General features: G+C 35.0%; 1 protein-coding gene across 3 annotated transcripts in view; it reads right to left on the minus strand.

The window, feature by feature from the left end:
• LOC137239685 (non-lysosomal glucosylceramidase) overlaps positions 1-13,085 on the minus strand; it is a 57,146-nt gene extending 44,061 nt beyond the window's left edge. For 2 of the 3 annotated variants that reach the window (XM_067765257.1, XM_067765255.1), the window contains exon 1: positions 12,360-13,085. In XM_067765257.1, coding sequence (XP_067621358.1) covers positions 12,360-12,547 — 188 coding nt within the window. In that variant the 5' untranslated portion in view covers positions 12,548-13,085. The remainder of the gene's footprint in view (positions 1-12,359) is intronic. The other variant, XM_067765256.1, reaches the window with a different exon arrangement.
• Between the last annotated feature and the right edge of the window lie 2,676 nt (positions 13,086-15,761).

Here is a 15,761-nt window from a genome sequence, read left to right on the forward strand (position 1 = left end):
TTATTCTAAATAAATAATTAATTCAACTAATACTTATTTCACTTCTATCTTATCCTCATGGGAGTTTCATCACAACAATTTTCTCCCCTATATTTTCCGCTTCGGATGTGCCTCAAACATTTTTCCTAAAAGCCCTGAAGTAGTGTCATTAAAGAACTCAAAATTAGCAGTATATGAGTCCAATAAGGCTCATATATGATATCGGAAGGAGGCATGTATCAGACTTATGTTAGAGTCAAAATATGAGCGTGCTAGAAGTCATACAGCATTCCCTTCAGGCTCCTAAATGAGTTCATAACGATTGCAAACGATCCAAAGTTTGGACTCCTTTCAGACTAATTGTTGACTCCGAGTGTTTGCTGGGTTGTTTGTTTAAAATCAACACGAAATTTGTTTAATTTCAAATGACGTATTAATTTAATTGCCGAATTGTAATTCCAAGCAGCCTCGATTCAAATGATTTTTAAATACCCAAAAAAAGATACAAAAAAGGAATATTCCGGGTATTTTCCTGGTATTTGCCCATAAAAAAGGTAAATACCCGGTAAAATCCCAACTCTACCCAGGGATCGTTCTTGGGGAGATTTCAAGTCACTTATTATTGATTAAATTTTAGCCAGCTTGTATTTTGATTGCATAAGGTTTTCATGTTATCTCATTCTAATTGTGTTCCTTAGCTATCTACTGACATTTATGAGTGTTGGGTAAATTTTTACATCTTCTTTTGTTTGAATGAAAGCAGAAACTTGACCTAAATACTTGCTTATCAAAGATGGATACAAAATTTTCTGCTACAGAAATTAAAAAAGAAATACGGGGCTTTTGTTTTAAATTAGCGAAACTGTGAAAAGTTTTGTTTTGATTTCTAAAACTTCCAAAACTGGTTCTACGGTTCACGCGAGAGGCGTAGTCAAATGACTCAATGATACCCTGCAAAAAATCGTGCGATTGATCCCTAAGGAGAGCGGTCTGCGATTGATCTCTTGTGTCCAAATCGGGGTATAATTTATCCCCTCTAGTCACTTTCGGGTATATTTGGCATCAGACAGTTTGAAATTTATGAAGTCAATTGAAAAAAAAAACAGCAACGAAATGAATCAAATAAAGAGATAAAATATGATTGAAGAGAGTTATTTAAGAAAAATGCGGAGCTCTATACCGAACCTAAATTCCTAGGACCATATGTTCCACTATTGTAATATTTGTTTTTTTTTTATTATTGTACAACACCAATACGAAAAAATTTAGTATATTGTCTTAAATTTAAAAAAATTGTAAAATCCGAATATTCCCGTACGAGTAGAAAGATGACTTGTCCGACAGTACCCATAGGCGACCAAAGAGAATCTCTCCGACAGTACCCGCAGGGGTACAAAGAGGAAGTGTCGAACAGTACAAAAAGCATCTGTCCGACAGTACCCGCAGGGATATAAAGAGGACCAGTCCGACACTACCCGTTCAGGCATAAACAGGTACAATTGGTCTCTCCATAGGACATGCTCAAACAAAAGGGTTCACTCCAACCCATATAAAGACATCAGAACCGGCTATAGTCGCATATTCCTTTGCGACTCATCCCGGATTCATCCTAGACTAATCGCATTTTTTGGAGGGTAATATTTGAAAACGTTTTATCAGTGCGTAGCTCCAGACTCAATACATATGTACATATATATATAAGTGCATGTCTAATACTTACGATTATTGTGTGCATATGTATAGAGTTAACAAGTAAGGAAGGCTAAGTTCGGGTGTAACCGAACATTACATACTCAGCTGAGAGCTTTGGAGACAAAATACGGGAAAATCACCATGTAGGAAAATAAACATAGGGTAACCCTGGAATGTGTTTGTATGACATGGGTATCAAATGGAAGGTATTAAAGAGTATTTTAAAAGGGAATAGGCCATAGTTCTATAAGTGGACGCCATTTCGGGATATCGCCATAAATGTGGACCAGGTGTGACTCTAGAATGTGTTTGTACGATATGGGTATCAAATGAAAGGTGTTAATGAGTATTTTAAAAGGGAGTGGGCCTTAGTTCTTTAGGTGGACGCCTTTTCGAGATATCGCCATAAAGGTGGACCAGGGGTGACCCTAGAATGCGTTTTTATGATATGGGTATCAAACTAAAGGCACTAAATAGGGTTTTAAAAGGGAGTGGCCCTTAGTTGTATATGTGAAGGCGTTTTCGAGATATCGACCAAAATGTGGAGCAGGGTTACCCAAGACATCATCTGTCGGATACCGCTAATTTATGTATACATATATGTAATACCACGAACAGTATTCCTGCAAAGATTCCAAGGGCTTTTGATTTCGCCCTGCAGAACTTTTTCACTTTCTTCTACTTAATATGGTAGGTGTCACACCCATTTTTATTTTATTTTTCGTAATTTGCTATATCGAAAAAGTTGGCGTGGTCATAGTCGGATTTCGGCCATTTTTTATACCAAGATAAAGTGAGTTCAGATAAGTACGTGAACTAAGTTTAGTACAGAAATATCGATTTTTGCTCAAGTTATCGTGTTAACGGCCGAGCGGAAGGACAGACGGTATATAGACAGACAGTATAAAAACTGGGCGTGGCTTCAACCGGTTTCGCCCATTTTCACAGAAAACAGTTATCGTCATAGATCTATGCCCCTACCAAATTTCACAGGGATTGGTCAATTTTTGTTCGAATTATGGCATTAAAAGTATTCTAGACAAACTAAATGAAAAAGGGCGGAGCCACGCCCATTTTGAAATTTTCTTTTATTTTTGTATTTTGTTGCACCATATCATTACTGGAGTTGAATGTTGACATAATTTACTTATATACTGTAAAGATATTAACTTTTCTTTTAAAATTTGATTTAAAAAAAAATTTTTTTTTAAAAAGTGGACGTGTTCTTCATCCGATTTTGCTAATTTTTATTTAGCAGATATATAGTAATAGTAGGTACGCTCCTGCCAAATTTCATCATGATACCTTCAACGACTGCCAAATTACAGCTTGCAAAACTAAAAAAGTTGCAAAAAAAAAAAGTTGGCGGTGCCACGCCCATTGTCAAAAATTTGACTAACTTTCTATTTTGCGTCATAAGGTCAACTCCCCTACCAAGTTTCATCGCTTTATCCGTCTTTGGCAATTAACTATCGGATTTTTTCGGTTTTTCGAAATTTTCGATATTGAAAAAGTGGGCGTGGTTATAGTCCGATATCGTTGATTTTTAATTTCGATCTGAGATGAGTGCCCAGGAATCTACATACCAAATTTCATTAAGATATCTCAAAATTTACTCATGTTATCGTGTTAACGGACAGACGGACGGACGGACATGGCTCAATCAAATTTTTTTTCGATACTGATGATTTTGATATATGGAAGTTTATATCTATCTCGATTCATTTATACCTGTACAACCAACCGTTATCCAATCAAAGTTAATATACTCTGTGAGCTCTGCTCAGCTGAGTATAAAAAATACATAACAAACCAATAAAGTTGTAAAGCACAACTGTGAAGCTGGGAGATACGAATTTTTGTTTGTATGTATTTCTAATTCTTAGTTTTCTTAAAAAAATTAGTTGACAGTCACTGCGTTAAAAGTACTGTACAAGAATCATATACCTATTTTCTTCTTAAAAATTAGTGCTACTGCTGACGGTATGACTTTGATAATAAGGTTTTTTTCTTTTGGGGATCTTGGGATTCTCTAATAGGTACTCATTCATGGTTTGGTTCGTTGAGAAAACCTACTGTTAGGCGTAAATTAGGTAAGGTTAGGTTGAAGTGGCTGTCCGAGTAACAGTTAGGCCCGTTGTGATGCCACGAAAAGATACCATTACCTTTCCTTTTCGAACCATTTAGAGAACCTGCTATTGGCTACCATGTTCCTGATGTCATACTCCACGAGCTGGCGCAGATTATCTAGATAAGGAGCTTACGAAAATCGCTGTCTCGCGCCAATTAGCGATCGGCAGCTGCAGATGAGGTGAGCCACTGTTTCCTCCTCTTCATCCTTCTTGCAACTGCAGCGCAGACGACGGGGCGATCCTAACCCTTCTGCATGCCTACCATATAATATTCCTACAAATGTCCTATTTAAGGTGTAAACGTCACGTGATCTTTTAGGATCGCATTTTAGGCAGGTTTGTTTAGATACCCGACATCGCGGTGTTAGTAACCATCTTTCGTCGGCTTAACTCTAGATGTGCTCTTTATGCATTAGCTTGCATGTGGCAAGAGGCTTACTTAATAAGCGTTCTTTGTCAGGAATAATCTGCCCGGTCGTACTTTGCCTAGCAAGCTACTCTACAGTGCAGTTAGCCTCGGGATTCCTGCATTCTGGGACCCAAGTGAGATTTACACGGTTTTGTTGAGCCATCTCATGAAGAGATCGGCAACAGCTTAGTGTTAGTTCAGAATTGAACGAGTGATAGCCAATAGCCGTGATAGCCGCCTGACTGTCGCTAAAAATAAAGATTTCGTTGCCGATATTGTATCTTCCTATCCTAACTGCGACTTCTATAATGACTGATACTTTTGCATCAAATATATTAAAGTGATGCGGCAGTTTGAAGGAGTATTGGTGGTTGAGGTCGCTTGAAAATATTCCTCCACCCACTCTGTCTTTTAGTTTAGAGTCGTCTGTGTATATGGAAACGCTGCTGTCAACAGCAAGGCGCCTATCTGACTCCCCCCTACCTGAAAGTTGCTTTTTGCAACTGTTATGGTCGCACAGTGATTTGTGCTAGGAGAAAGAAAACTATATTTGTTCAGTATGCTAATTCTATGTTTTATGGTTTTGTTGTTCCCATGGGACAATCTCTCAAACGCAGGGATGGCGCTGCCGATGTTTCCCAACCAGTTAGATCTATGGATAGGATGTTAAGAATGATCTGAAGAGCTTAAGGCGTAATTACCAAGTGATCCTGAAGTTCGATTCTTATGTTAACTACACCTTTTCCAACTGTATTTGTGAAAAGTACAAATGTATTTGAGTAATAAATTTCCGAACAAATCAAAAACGTGAATAAAAACCTTCCTCAAATACATTTGCACGTTTCTCAACACACATTTGCCGTTTTTCAAATACAGCTGGAAAAAGAAAGCCCAAAGGGGAGAGGATTTGAAGTGAAACCAATACAGAGGTAACTTTACCAGAAACAAATAACTTCCGGCTCTTTGAGTAAGATTTTCTCGACTTCTTATCTTAAAAAGCAACCGATACCGAAAAGTTATTGTTTTATAATAGGTTTGTTATCGATAGCGAATTTTTATCCTCGAGTTATCGCTTTGTTATCACCCTTTTATCGCTGAAACATAGGCACCTTACTAGTTTGGACGGGTAACAGGTCATCGATTTTATACTAAAATTTTATCGGTGTATGTTTCATAACAAACCGATGAGTAGATGAAAAAGTTGATAACACGCCGATAACGAATTGATAAAGCGATACATTTTTGATAGCAAAACGATAAAATAAATAACTTTTCAATTTTTGTTGTTATATCGGCCTACTGATTTTTAAGATCGCGGGTTCGAATCGAGCTCGATTCGAACCCGCGATCTTAAATAACTTTTCGATCATAAATCAATAACTTTTCGATAGCATATCGATAACGATTTGATAACAAATCGATAAATTTTGGTTCAAAAATCGATTTTTATTAATATAGCGCTATATTTTCGATAAATAATCGATAACTGTTCAATAATAAATCGATAACTTCTATAGTGTAGCGATAATTCATAGCGAATTTATAACACATCGAAAACAACTCGATAGCTCCTTTAACAGGCCTTTAACTAGAGATCCATAATTTTTCGATAACATATTGATAACATGCTGATAACCATTTTGTAACACTCCGATAACTTTTCGATAATAAATCGATACATTTTTATAGCAAACCAATAACTCATCGAAAGAAAGAGATCGTCTATACGTAGGCGATAATACAACTATAATAAACGGAAATAACAATTGGATAATTGGATAACCCAAATCGGTAACTCGATAACAAACCGTTAACACTTCGATAAGAAATGAATAACACGCCGTTCGGCTTAATTTCCGGCTTTTCTTTAGCTTTGATTTTGACTTCTTATCTTTCCTAACCTTAGAAATGTGGGATACATCTATAAACCCCCGAATACTAATTTTTTTTACTTTGGGAAAAAAATTATAATGGTATGGGAAATTTGACTTTTTGCTGCTGCCTTACTTCAACCGCCGCAATCCATACCCAAATTCCCAAAAAAACTTACTTACAAACATTTCACTCAAACAAATACAGATTTACGCTCAATTTTGCAATAACGCACAAAACATACAAGAAATATGTTTAAGGACAAATAATAAAATCTGATAACTATTTATTTTTCTGTTCGCCGGTTGCTAAAGCTAATAGAAGTATTTACAAATGTAAGCTAACATGCAGAAGCTTTGCTTAGCTTATTTGCTGGCATAACTGTCCTAGATATGAATGTTGATATGTATGAAAGTAGGTATTAAGAAATGGATGCATCATATACATTTATGTACATACATATGTACGTAAGTAATTTTATGCGTTAAAGTTAAACGCTGAGTGCTATATATGCTTGATATGATTTGAATAGATGTACATTAGACCGACCCACTTAAAACTTTATTTTCGAATTTTTGGTGAGTAAGGTTCCCACAAACTTTATTTGAAATTTCATGCACACCTATCAATGTTTTATACTGATAAATCAAACTTCAGTCCCATGTAAGGACCACGAAAAAATTGGGTCCTTTGGTTCCTAATAAGTTGTTGGTTGCTGGAAACGATGTTACCAACTGGTTTTTGAATTTGAGCTCTTTTCAAAATTGTGGATGTTTTCTTCATTCTTAAAGAATCAACCGACAACATTATAATCTCCATCAATTGGCGTTCAACCCCTTAAGCAGTTTTAGACGTTTCGTGGTAACTAACGCCATAAATACCCAACAAACATTCGGGCTATATTAGAATTGTTATCTAAAATCACAATATTTCTCTAACGTTAGAAACATTGTGTGCTTTATTTTACTTTTGATTTTTTCGTATTTGATCCCAAAGAGGGTATCTTGAAGGGTGAAGTTAGGTCTTAGTAAAGCTGAAGTCGAGTTTTCGTTTCGCTATCCGCTTATTATCACCGCGCCATCAGAATCTTATTGGTTTCTTACCGACATGTTATCGGTGGGTTACAGATGTGTCCTCGATTTTATATATACGTGTTATCGGTATCTGTTTCAAAACCGATAAGTCGTCTTTAAGAAATTTATTACAAGCCGCTAACAAATTGGTTACGTTTCGATAACAAATCTATAACTTTTTGATAAAAAAACGATAATTCTGTGAAGCTACATCGATAATTTTTATATAAAAAGTGGATTAATTTATAATAATAAATCGATAAATTTTCGATGACTTTCTTATAACATGTCGATAAGGAATCGGTAATTTTTCGTGAGTTAAACGATAAATTTTTGATAACAAACCAATATACAGCAGATAAAAATTCCTTAGCTCATTGATAACTTTCTTATCGAAAGCAAACAAATTGATAACCAGACCTCCCATTTGCTTTACTTTTCCGCTTCGGTCTTGTCTTCTAGTCTTTCTTTTCCTCTACCCTCCTTTTCTTGCTGACATTTGGTGTGTGATCGCGCTCATATCCTCTCTGTTACGTTTATTGTTCGCACATTACTCTACAGTTCAGTGACCTGGTTTTGTAGCCTCGAAAATACCGGACCCTGTGAGAATTTGAAACAAAGTGTGAAAATTTTCTTCGACACCCTCCAAATGGAATAAGAGAATAAGGTCGTTATTCTCTTACAAATTGCGTCGTGCCTCGCAATGATACCTAAAATAATCCAGTGCGTTCCTGAAATTGTTCCGAATTGATTTCGGTAAAGTTTCGAAATGATTTTGAAAACATCCCGATATGTTCGCGAAACGGTGCAGAATTAGTCTGAGAGAAGTCCAAGAATATACGATACAGTACAACAACCCCTTGAATATTTTAACGAAGTCCATCAATCTTTTAAGCATGGACAAAAGTGGCACTTAGATCTACATAAGTTGATATGGATGCGCATAACAGCATTAAAATTCCGACTAAGCTCTTGGTTTTTTCAATTAGAAGAACATTTTTCTAAGCGGTGTCGCCCCTCGGCAGTGTTTGGCAAGCACTTCGAGTGTATTTCTGCCATGGAAAGCTCTAAGTGAAAACTCTGTCTTGCAGGTGCCGTTCAGAGTCGGCATAAAATAAGTAGGTACCGTCCGGCCAATTTGTAGGAAAAATCAAAAGGAACACGACGCAAATTGGGAGATAAGCTCGGCCTAAAATATCTTTGGAGGTTATCGCGCTTTAAATTTTTTTAAGCTCGAATTGAACCAGCCTAATATACATCTTAAAGTGCGCTAGGGCATCGCCGCTGTTTCCTTAGCAAGTGAACTAAGAGCTTTGGTTTGTTATTATAACTTTGGCTTGATTGATTGCTTCGTATTTTGAAGAACAATGGAAATGCAGTTGCTCAAGAGGTAATTGACATTTTAATGGATTTATAATTACTCGATAAAATCTTTAATAATTGTCGAATATATCAAAAAAGGGGCATATTTGGCACAGTAAAGCAATTGAAAGGATAATAAGCTGCAAGTTTACTTGGTTTCAAAATTTTACAAGAAAGCGCATTTGCATAAATATTGTATTTCTTCTTTTAAAAGTTATCGAAAGAAGGATATCCCTAAAAAAATATAGACAATAAAGAAAAATTATAGCGTGAATATAATGTAGTATATATTTGCTTAAGGTTTCATGGAAGCCAAATGCTGTGAAATTGTGGCACGCGAAATTCTCTATAGAGGAACTAACAAAGCTTTGTAGAAAATATGTTAATCTGGTATGAGTAGCGGTGTTTATTTCAAATGTTGTGGTTTATTAAAGTAAAACCAAATTATTCTGCTTATACACGCACACACCCTTATCTGAGTATATGTGCCTAATAAGTTGACTACCACTCGTCACGCTTGGCCTAAATATTGGTTTGAATAATATTTACATACATAAGTATATCCAAACAGGCGACGATTTGGGCTGACTGGTGCCAGAGTTGTGGCGCGCAACTTTCCACAAATATTTGTCTTACATTTAGGCGCTGACACCGCGAAGAGTAGAGGAATGCTCATACAGGACTTCATATTATTTCTATTACATAATTATGCAACAGTGAGTGTTAGTTATTTTTGGTAATCAAACGGGAGACATATTTATAGCAACACATATGCATTAATTATGTGTCGGCAGGAATGAGTATGGGAGGGAATTGTATAAGCGCCTAAATGTATGCATGGTAATAAAACGCTAATCTACCTATTGGCAGAAGCATGAAGCACCTGAAAATCATAGAATCTGTTGAAATATTTACTTAGAAGCTTACAAGTTATTGTTTGTGTGAGTAAATATTGCAGATACATTTTTAGGGTATTCAAAGAAACAAACTGAAAAGTAAAGTAGCTATTAACCGCTTTATTCGACACAGTCACGTAACTTTTAAAAACAAAAATGAGTAGTGTTTTTTGTTGTTTTAACAACATAACATACGTCGTAGATTTTGTGGAGCATGGCTAAGCGACAGTGCATTGACGTATGTATATCAATCCGGAATGTTCGGGAGCTATCTCGAGGCCGGTTTGATTTGACCACTTCGAATCTTACGATCATCTCATCCACTCACTTAGTAAGATTCTTGAGGTCGTCAGCGCTATGCTTCTAAAATGTTTGTACGCACACTCAAGTTTATGAAAGTTTTCGATATTGTTTTAGGTATAATTTTGGGACATATTTAAGATTGTTTCGGGACTATTTCAAAACCTTGTCGGGAAAGTTACAGAATCATTTCAGGATCACTTCGGGATTATTTTCGGAACTATTTCGAAACTATTTTCGGACCAATTTGCAAAAATTTCAGAATTAAGCATGGTTTTTGAAATAGTTCTGAATTGTTTTCGGTCGCATCCCTCTCGAACATATTCTAGTTTGTTAATCGTAAAGTTTTCCCGAAATGACAGCTAAAATAGTCGTGAAGTGTTGTCGAAATTGTTCCAAATTTGTCCTGAAATATCCTCGAAATGATTCCGGAAATAATCCCAAGTAATCCTTTAACAGTCTTAAAATGGTTCCAAAGTGATCTAGAAGTTGTACCAGAACATTATCTTAAAAATTGCCGAAGTCATACTAAACTTGTTCCAAATCGGAATGAATGGGGCGAAGCACTGTTGAGACAAGAACAAGAGATTCCGGAAATACTCCCTAAGATTTTCTGTAACGGTCATTAAATGGTTTAGAAGTTGTGCCAAAATGATACAATGTCGATCCCGCGGCTAATATTCGGTAAATCCCACGCTTTTGGAGATATGTAACGCGTCTATGGTGTTACGCTACCGACTATCATCCAAAGATCTTAGGGGTAACGTTCGATAATACTCTCACCTTCAGGGCGCATGCCACCAAAATGGTATCTAAAATACAAAGCCGCAACAAAATCCTCAATGCGCTTGCCGACAGCAATTGGGGGAAGAGATAAAGGAACGTTGTTAACTACGTACGATGCAATTGATCGGCTGCTCATGTGCTACGCGTCACCAGTTTGGTCGCCAGGTCTTAAAAACACATACTCGAAAGGCTGCAGGCTTGTCAAAATGCTGCAATCAGAACTGCCACGAGATATCTCCTTATGCCTCCAGAAAATCACCTTCATAGTGCGGCCAAACAGCTCAACATTGAAGAGCACATCGAAATGGCGAACAGGCAGTTTTTGCTAAATTGTCACAAACCGCAATCTAGCAAACAACTGCTCCTCCAAGAGGGTTAAGGGAGCATCTGCCGTTTGATCCGGTCAAGCATAAGGAGGCCCTAGGCAAAATTCACACAGAATCGTTTAACACCTTTGCTAGGACGCGCCGAGTGAACCGTGTTATCTACTCTTGCAGAAGAAGAAAGCACACAAACAAGGAATACACGAGCCACCCTGGCCCAACTTCGTTTTTGGTACTATAACAGGTTAAACTCTACGCCGTTCTAAAATCAAGCACCACCGGACTCAATTCAAGCTGTTCATGTTCTTACTTTTTTGGTTCTTGAAAAATGAACGACCCGTTCTCAAAACAATAACCTTGTTCTTGAACTGACAACCATGTTCTTTTAAAGAGAACGGCTGGTCATAAAATATGAATGAATGTTCTATGAATGAGAACGATGTTCTTAAATTAAGTACAAAGTTCTTAAATTAAGTTATAGAAAAAAGAAACGGTACAATTCGTGAGCGCTACAATGTTAAATACAACATTTGGCACAAGCTATCAAGCAGTTGAAGTGGCCCAGGGGCTATGATGTTGCGGTTGCGATCGTGTGGCGCGAGTTCGATCACCGTCAAACTCTGAAGTTTTTTAAACCAATTTTTTTATCTTCTATCTTTTTAACTCTTATTTTTCGTTCAGTTCCATTCACATATGCACAGGTATTTCTCAAACTTGTTATGAAATGTTTTAAATATATATCCAGATTGCATCATCAAATAAGAAAAATTTCTCGAAAAGAGAAATATATGAAAAACTGCATATTATGCGTTTTTTCAGCTTAATAATTAATAGTTAAATTATTATTAATAAAAAATTAAATAAATGGGTGCTTATTAAAAAAATTTATTTCCACTCCAACAAATGATAAAACACAAACCGTTCTTGAATTGAGACCGAAAACTGTTAATTCGACCACAAATCCTTCTCGAAGCGTGAGAACGAAAAATCTTAAATCAAGCCCAAGTAGTGCTTGAAATGAGCACAGAAGGTTCACACATCAATACCAAAGTGGTCATAAAATACGAACGGTGTGCTTGGAAAAACCGTTTTTAAAACAAGCCCATCGGTCACGAGTTAAGAAAAAACGTACTTAACAGACTTTTGTCAATGAATGTTCTTAATTTTAAACTTGTTTCGTTCGTTTTAGAACGATTTTTTCTCTGAGTGTATGTCATGCATGCGATATGCCCCCACATGGCACCAACCCCTTTTTCAATTGTAATTTGGAACCTACGCCTGTAACACCAATCTCCCTATGGTCCGCGCCAGTTGAAACTGCCAGTTTTCTTGACCATCCCTTAGAGGACTTTGATGACATTTTGTGTGATGAGACGAAACACCCTTAATACAAGAACAACAACACAGCGCTTTGCGTTAATTGAACAGGGTATCTTCTTAAATTATATTCTATTGTTAATAATTCTGTGATTTCGGCACATATTCTCCTCAAAATCGAAATCCGTACTATACTGCTTATATACTGTTGGAATTACCTGCATGCCAATGGAACTAAAGGCAATGTTTGCCGCAACGATGGTCGTAAATTCTGATTCCTTTTCTCCGGCCAAACATGATCGAATTTCAGCTTCAGTCCATAGCTTGGAATCGCGGTGATTTCATTTTTTTGCTGCTCCTCGTAATTTGCGCTTACAGAATCCACATTTGACTGTAGGCTGGTCATTCTTAATAGGCGTTGGTAAGATTATAAATTGTGATGGAATCAAGTTGAGTCGCTTCAAATTTAATTAATATCAATTGAAAGCATGCGAAATTACACAAATTGTTGCACTAAATTTTTTATATGGAAACAAACAAATGCACGCACACACACACACAATTTTTCCCCGTTCGAATACAGAAATGCAAAAATCAATTTAATTAAACAAGCTTTCACTTTTTTTGTGCTCTAACATTTATTTATTTAACATTAATTTGTAATAATTAAAAAACAAGAATACTATATTGGTTAATAAACAATTGCACAGGTAACAATTTCAATTTTCTGGTTGTATTTGTAAATAATTTCAGGTGGTTGTTGCTTCACCACTTTTGGGGCTAAATTTTTTGTAATTTTTTCTGTTTTGAAAACACACTTGTGTCGTATTGCCGCTCCAAGCAAACACAATCGCTCAATTCCACAATGCAACTAAAATTGTCTTGAAATGCCGTTGCCTTTGCTGCACAAACCAATGCGTGGAAGAGCGCTAGGCAACTACAAAACACTGAGAAATGGTGGAGCAGCGGCACAATATGATTTTTATTGACGTGGAGCAATTTGGGGAACGTGATGGAATGAAATTCAATATGTGTGTGTGTGAGCGTTTCTGCTGCAAACAGCTGTTCGCAGAGTTGCCATAGATTATTTGTGCGAATTTGTTGATTTTAGATTGAAGGATTTGTACATCTGAATAAATTGGTTTTTATGAAGAAAAAAATGTTAAAGCAAATAAAATAAAATAGATAAAAACGAGATAAGAATAAAATATAATAAAGGCAAAATAAAATAGCAGAAAATAGAATGAAATAAAATAAAATAAAATAATTAAAAAAATATTAACAATTTACAATAAAATAAACTGAAATAAAACAAAGCAATTTAAAGCAAAATAAAACTAAATAAAATAATTTAAAATAAAATAATGTAAAATAAAATAAAAAAAATAATAATAATGCAGAACAGAAAAAATATAAAATTGACCCAAATCGATTCAAGTAAATTAAAACAAAACAAAAAAATTAAGTGAAATGAAATAAATAAAAAAAAACATTACGAAATTGCCTGAAGATGATGCCGTTTTCAATATATGCAATATGCCAGTAAATGCTTCCTTCATTTCAGTTTTTCCCAATAAACAAAAAAAAAAATTGTAATTGAATAACAATTATAGTTTAACGGTTTTAAGCTCATTAGTTCTTAAACATCTTAAAAATAAAATTAAATATGATAACCCAATATAAAATCAAATAAGTTAAATGAAATAAAAAAAAAATGTAACTAAATTTAACCAAGCAAAAATACAATTTCCTTCTATTATATAAAAAAGTTTTTTTCTTCCGGGAATATTTTATTTCGGTGGTAAGATCTTTCTGTAGTATGCACTGTTTTTTTTTTTTAATTACAGAAAGAAGTTAAATTTAACCGAAGCTGAATTGGCGGAGAGAAAACGTATTCAACGTCTCAATGCTAAGAAAAGGTTTGTTGAGAAAAACAAAGTGAAAATATTACATTTCGATGTGAAATTCTATAAGAGCATTCCATATGAAAAGATAGGTCGACCTCTCCGATTTTTCAAATTCGGCAGACATGTAGTATTTGACGTCTAGAAGAGTGTGTGAAAATATTTTTTTAAAATTTTGAATATTTTGGATTTTATTGACAGTTGAAAATTTTTGGGGTATTCCATCCCATTTCGACCAATTTTGAACCCGACCCCTTTAGAATTGTCTTCTTTTTCTAGCTTACGAAAGACGCTTTTCGGAAAAAATACAAAAAAATTTTTAAAGTTTTTTTTTAATTTTTCAGTTTTTCGAGATTTTTCGAATTTCGCCATTTTTATTTTTTTTTTCTCATAAAGAACTTCAATCAATTCTGCAATCATCCCCACTAATCCCGGAATGGGCCGATTTTTTTTATATATTTTTTTAATTAATTGAAAAAAAAAAAATTTCAAAAATAAAATTTTTTTTCATCAATTTTATTTATATAACAAAAAAATGTAAGAAAATGATTTTTAAGTATTCTTTTCTTTATATATTATGGTAATATATGTACGATTAAAATGACCCGCTTTCGCAGATACCATAATTTATAAAGAAAAAAAAAAGATTACCATAATATATAAAGAAAAGAATACTTAAAAATAATTTTCTTACATTTTTTTGTTATATAAATAAAATTGATAAAAAAAAAATTAATTTTTGAAAATTTTTTTTTAATTAAATAAAAAAAAAATATAAAAAATTAGTGGGGATGATTGCAGAATTGATTGAAGTTTTTTATGAGAAAAAAAAAATGGCGAAATTCGAAAAATCTCGATAAACTGAAAAATTAAAAAAAAAAAATTTAAACATTTTTTTGTATTTTTTCCGAAAAGTACATTTAAAAACAAATTAAAAAAAAAAGATCCCAAACGGTCAATTTTTGAAAAAGTTATAGCATTTTGAAAACAAAAACGGTGTTTTTTTAAACATTTTTTTGAGTTGGATGAAAAAATTTGAAAAAATTCTGAAAAACGTCTTTTGTAAGCTAGAAAAAGAAGAAAAACTTTCAGCCAATTCTAAAGGGGTCGGGTTCAAAATTGGTCGAAATGGGATGGAATACCCCATATACACTGTGTTTTATTTGGATAAGGCCCGAGCTCATAAAATCTATAATATAAAAATAAGTCGGGTTTTCCTTCCTGATGATATAACTCCAGAACACACGAAGCGATTTCCACGGCTTTGTATTCGTTGAAGAGGTCTCGAACTCCGTGAGGTTTATAGCAAAGAAAATTCAGGATCGACGCACAGGGTCTCGAGATATAGGCCAAAACATGGACCCGGGTACCCCTAGAATGTGTTTATAGAATATGGATATCAAATGAAAGCTGTTGATGAGTGCTTTAGTAGAGGGTAATTTTCATACCCATGGGTGACTAGGGTCTCGAGATATAGGCCAAAACGGTGACCCGGATACACCTAGAACGTGTTTTTACATTATGGGTATCAAATTGAAGCTGTTGCTGTATGCTTTAGTACAGCGTAAGTTTTAAACCGCTGGGTGACTAGGGTCTCGAGATATAGGCCAAAACGTAGACCCGGATACACCTAGAATGTGTTTTTACATTATGGGTATCAAATTGAAGCTATTGATGTGTGCTTTAATACAGAGTAAGTTTTACACCGCTGGGTGA

Source organism: Eurosta solidaginis, chromosome 2 (genome assembly GCF_040869045.1).
Source record: "Eurosta solidaginis isolate ZX-2024a chromosome 2, ASM4086904v1, whole genome shotgun sequence".
NCBI lineage: Eukaryota > Metazoa > Arthropoda > Insecta > Diptera > Tephritidae > Eurosta > Eurosta solidaginis.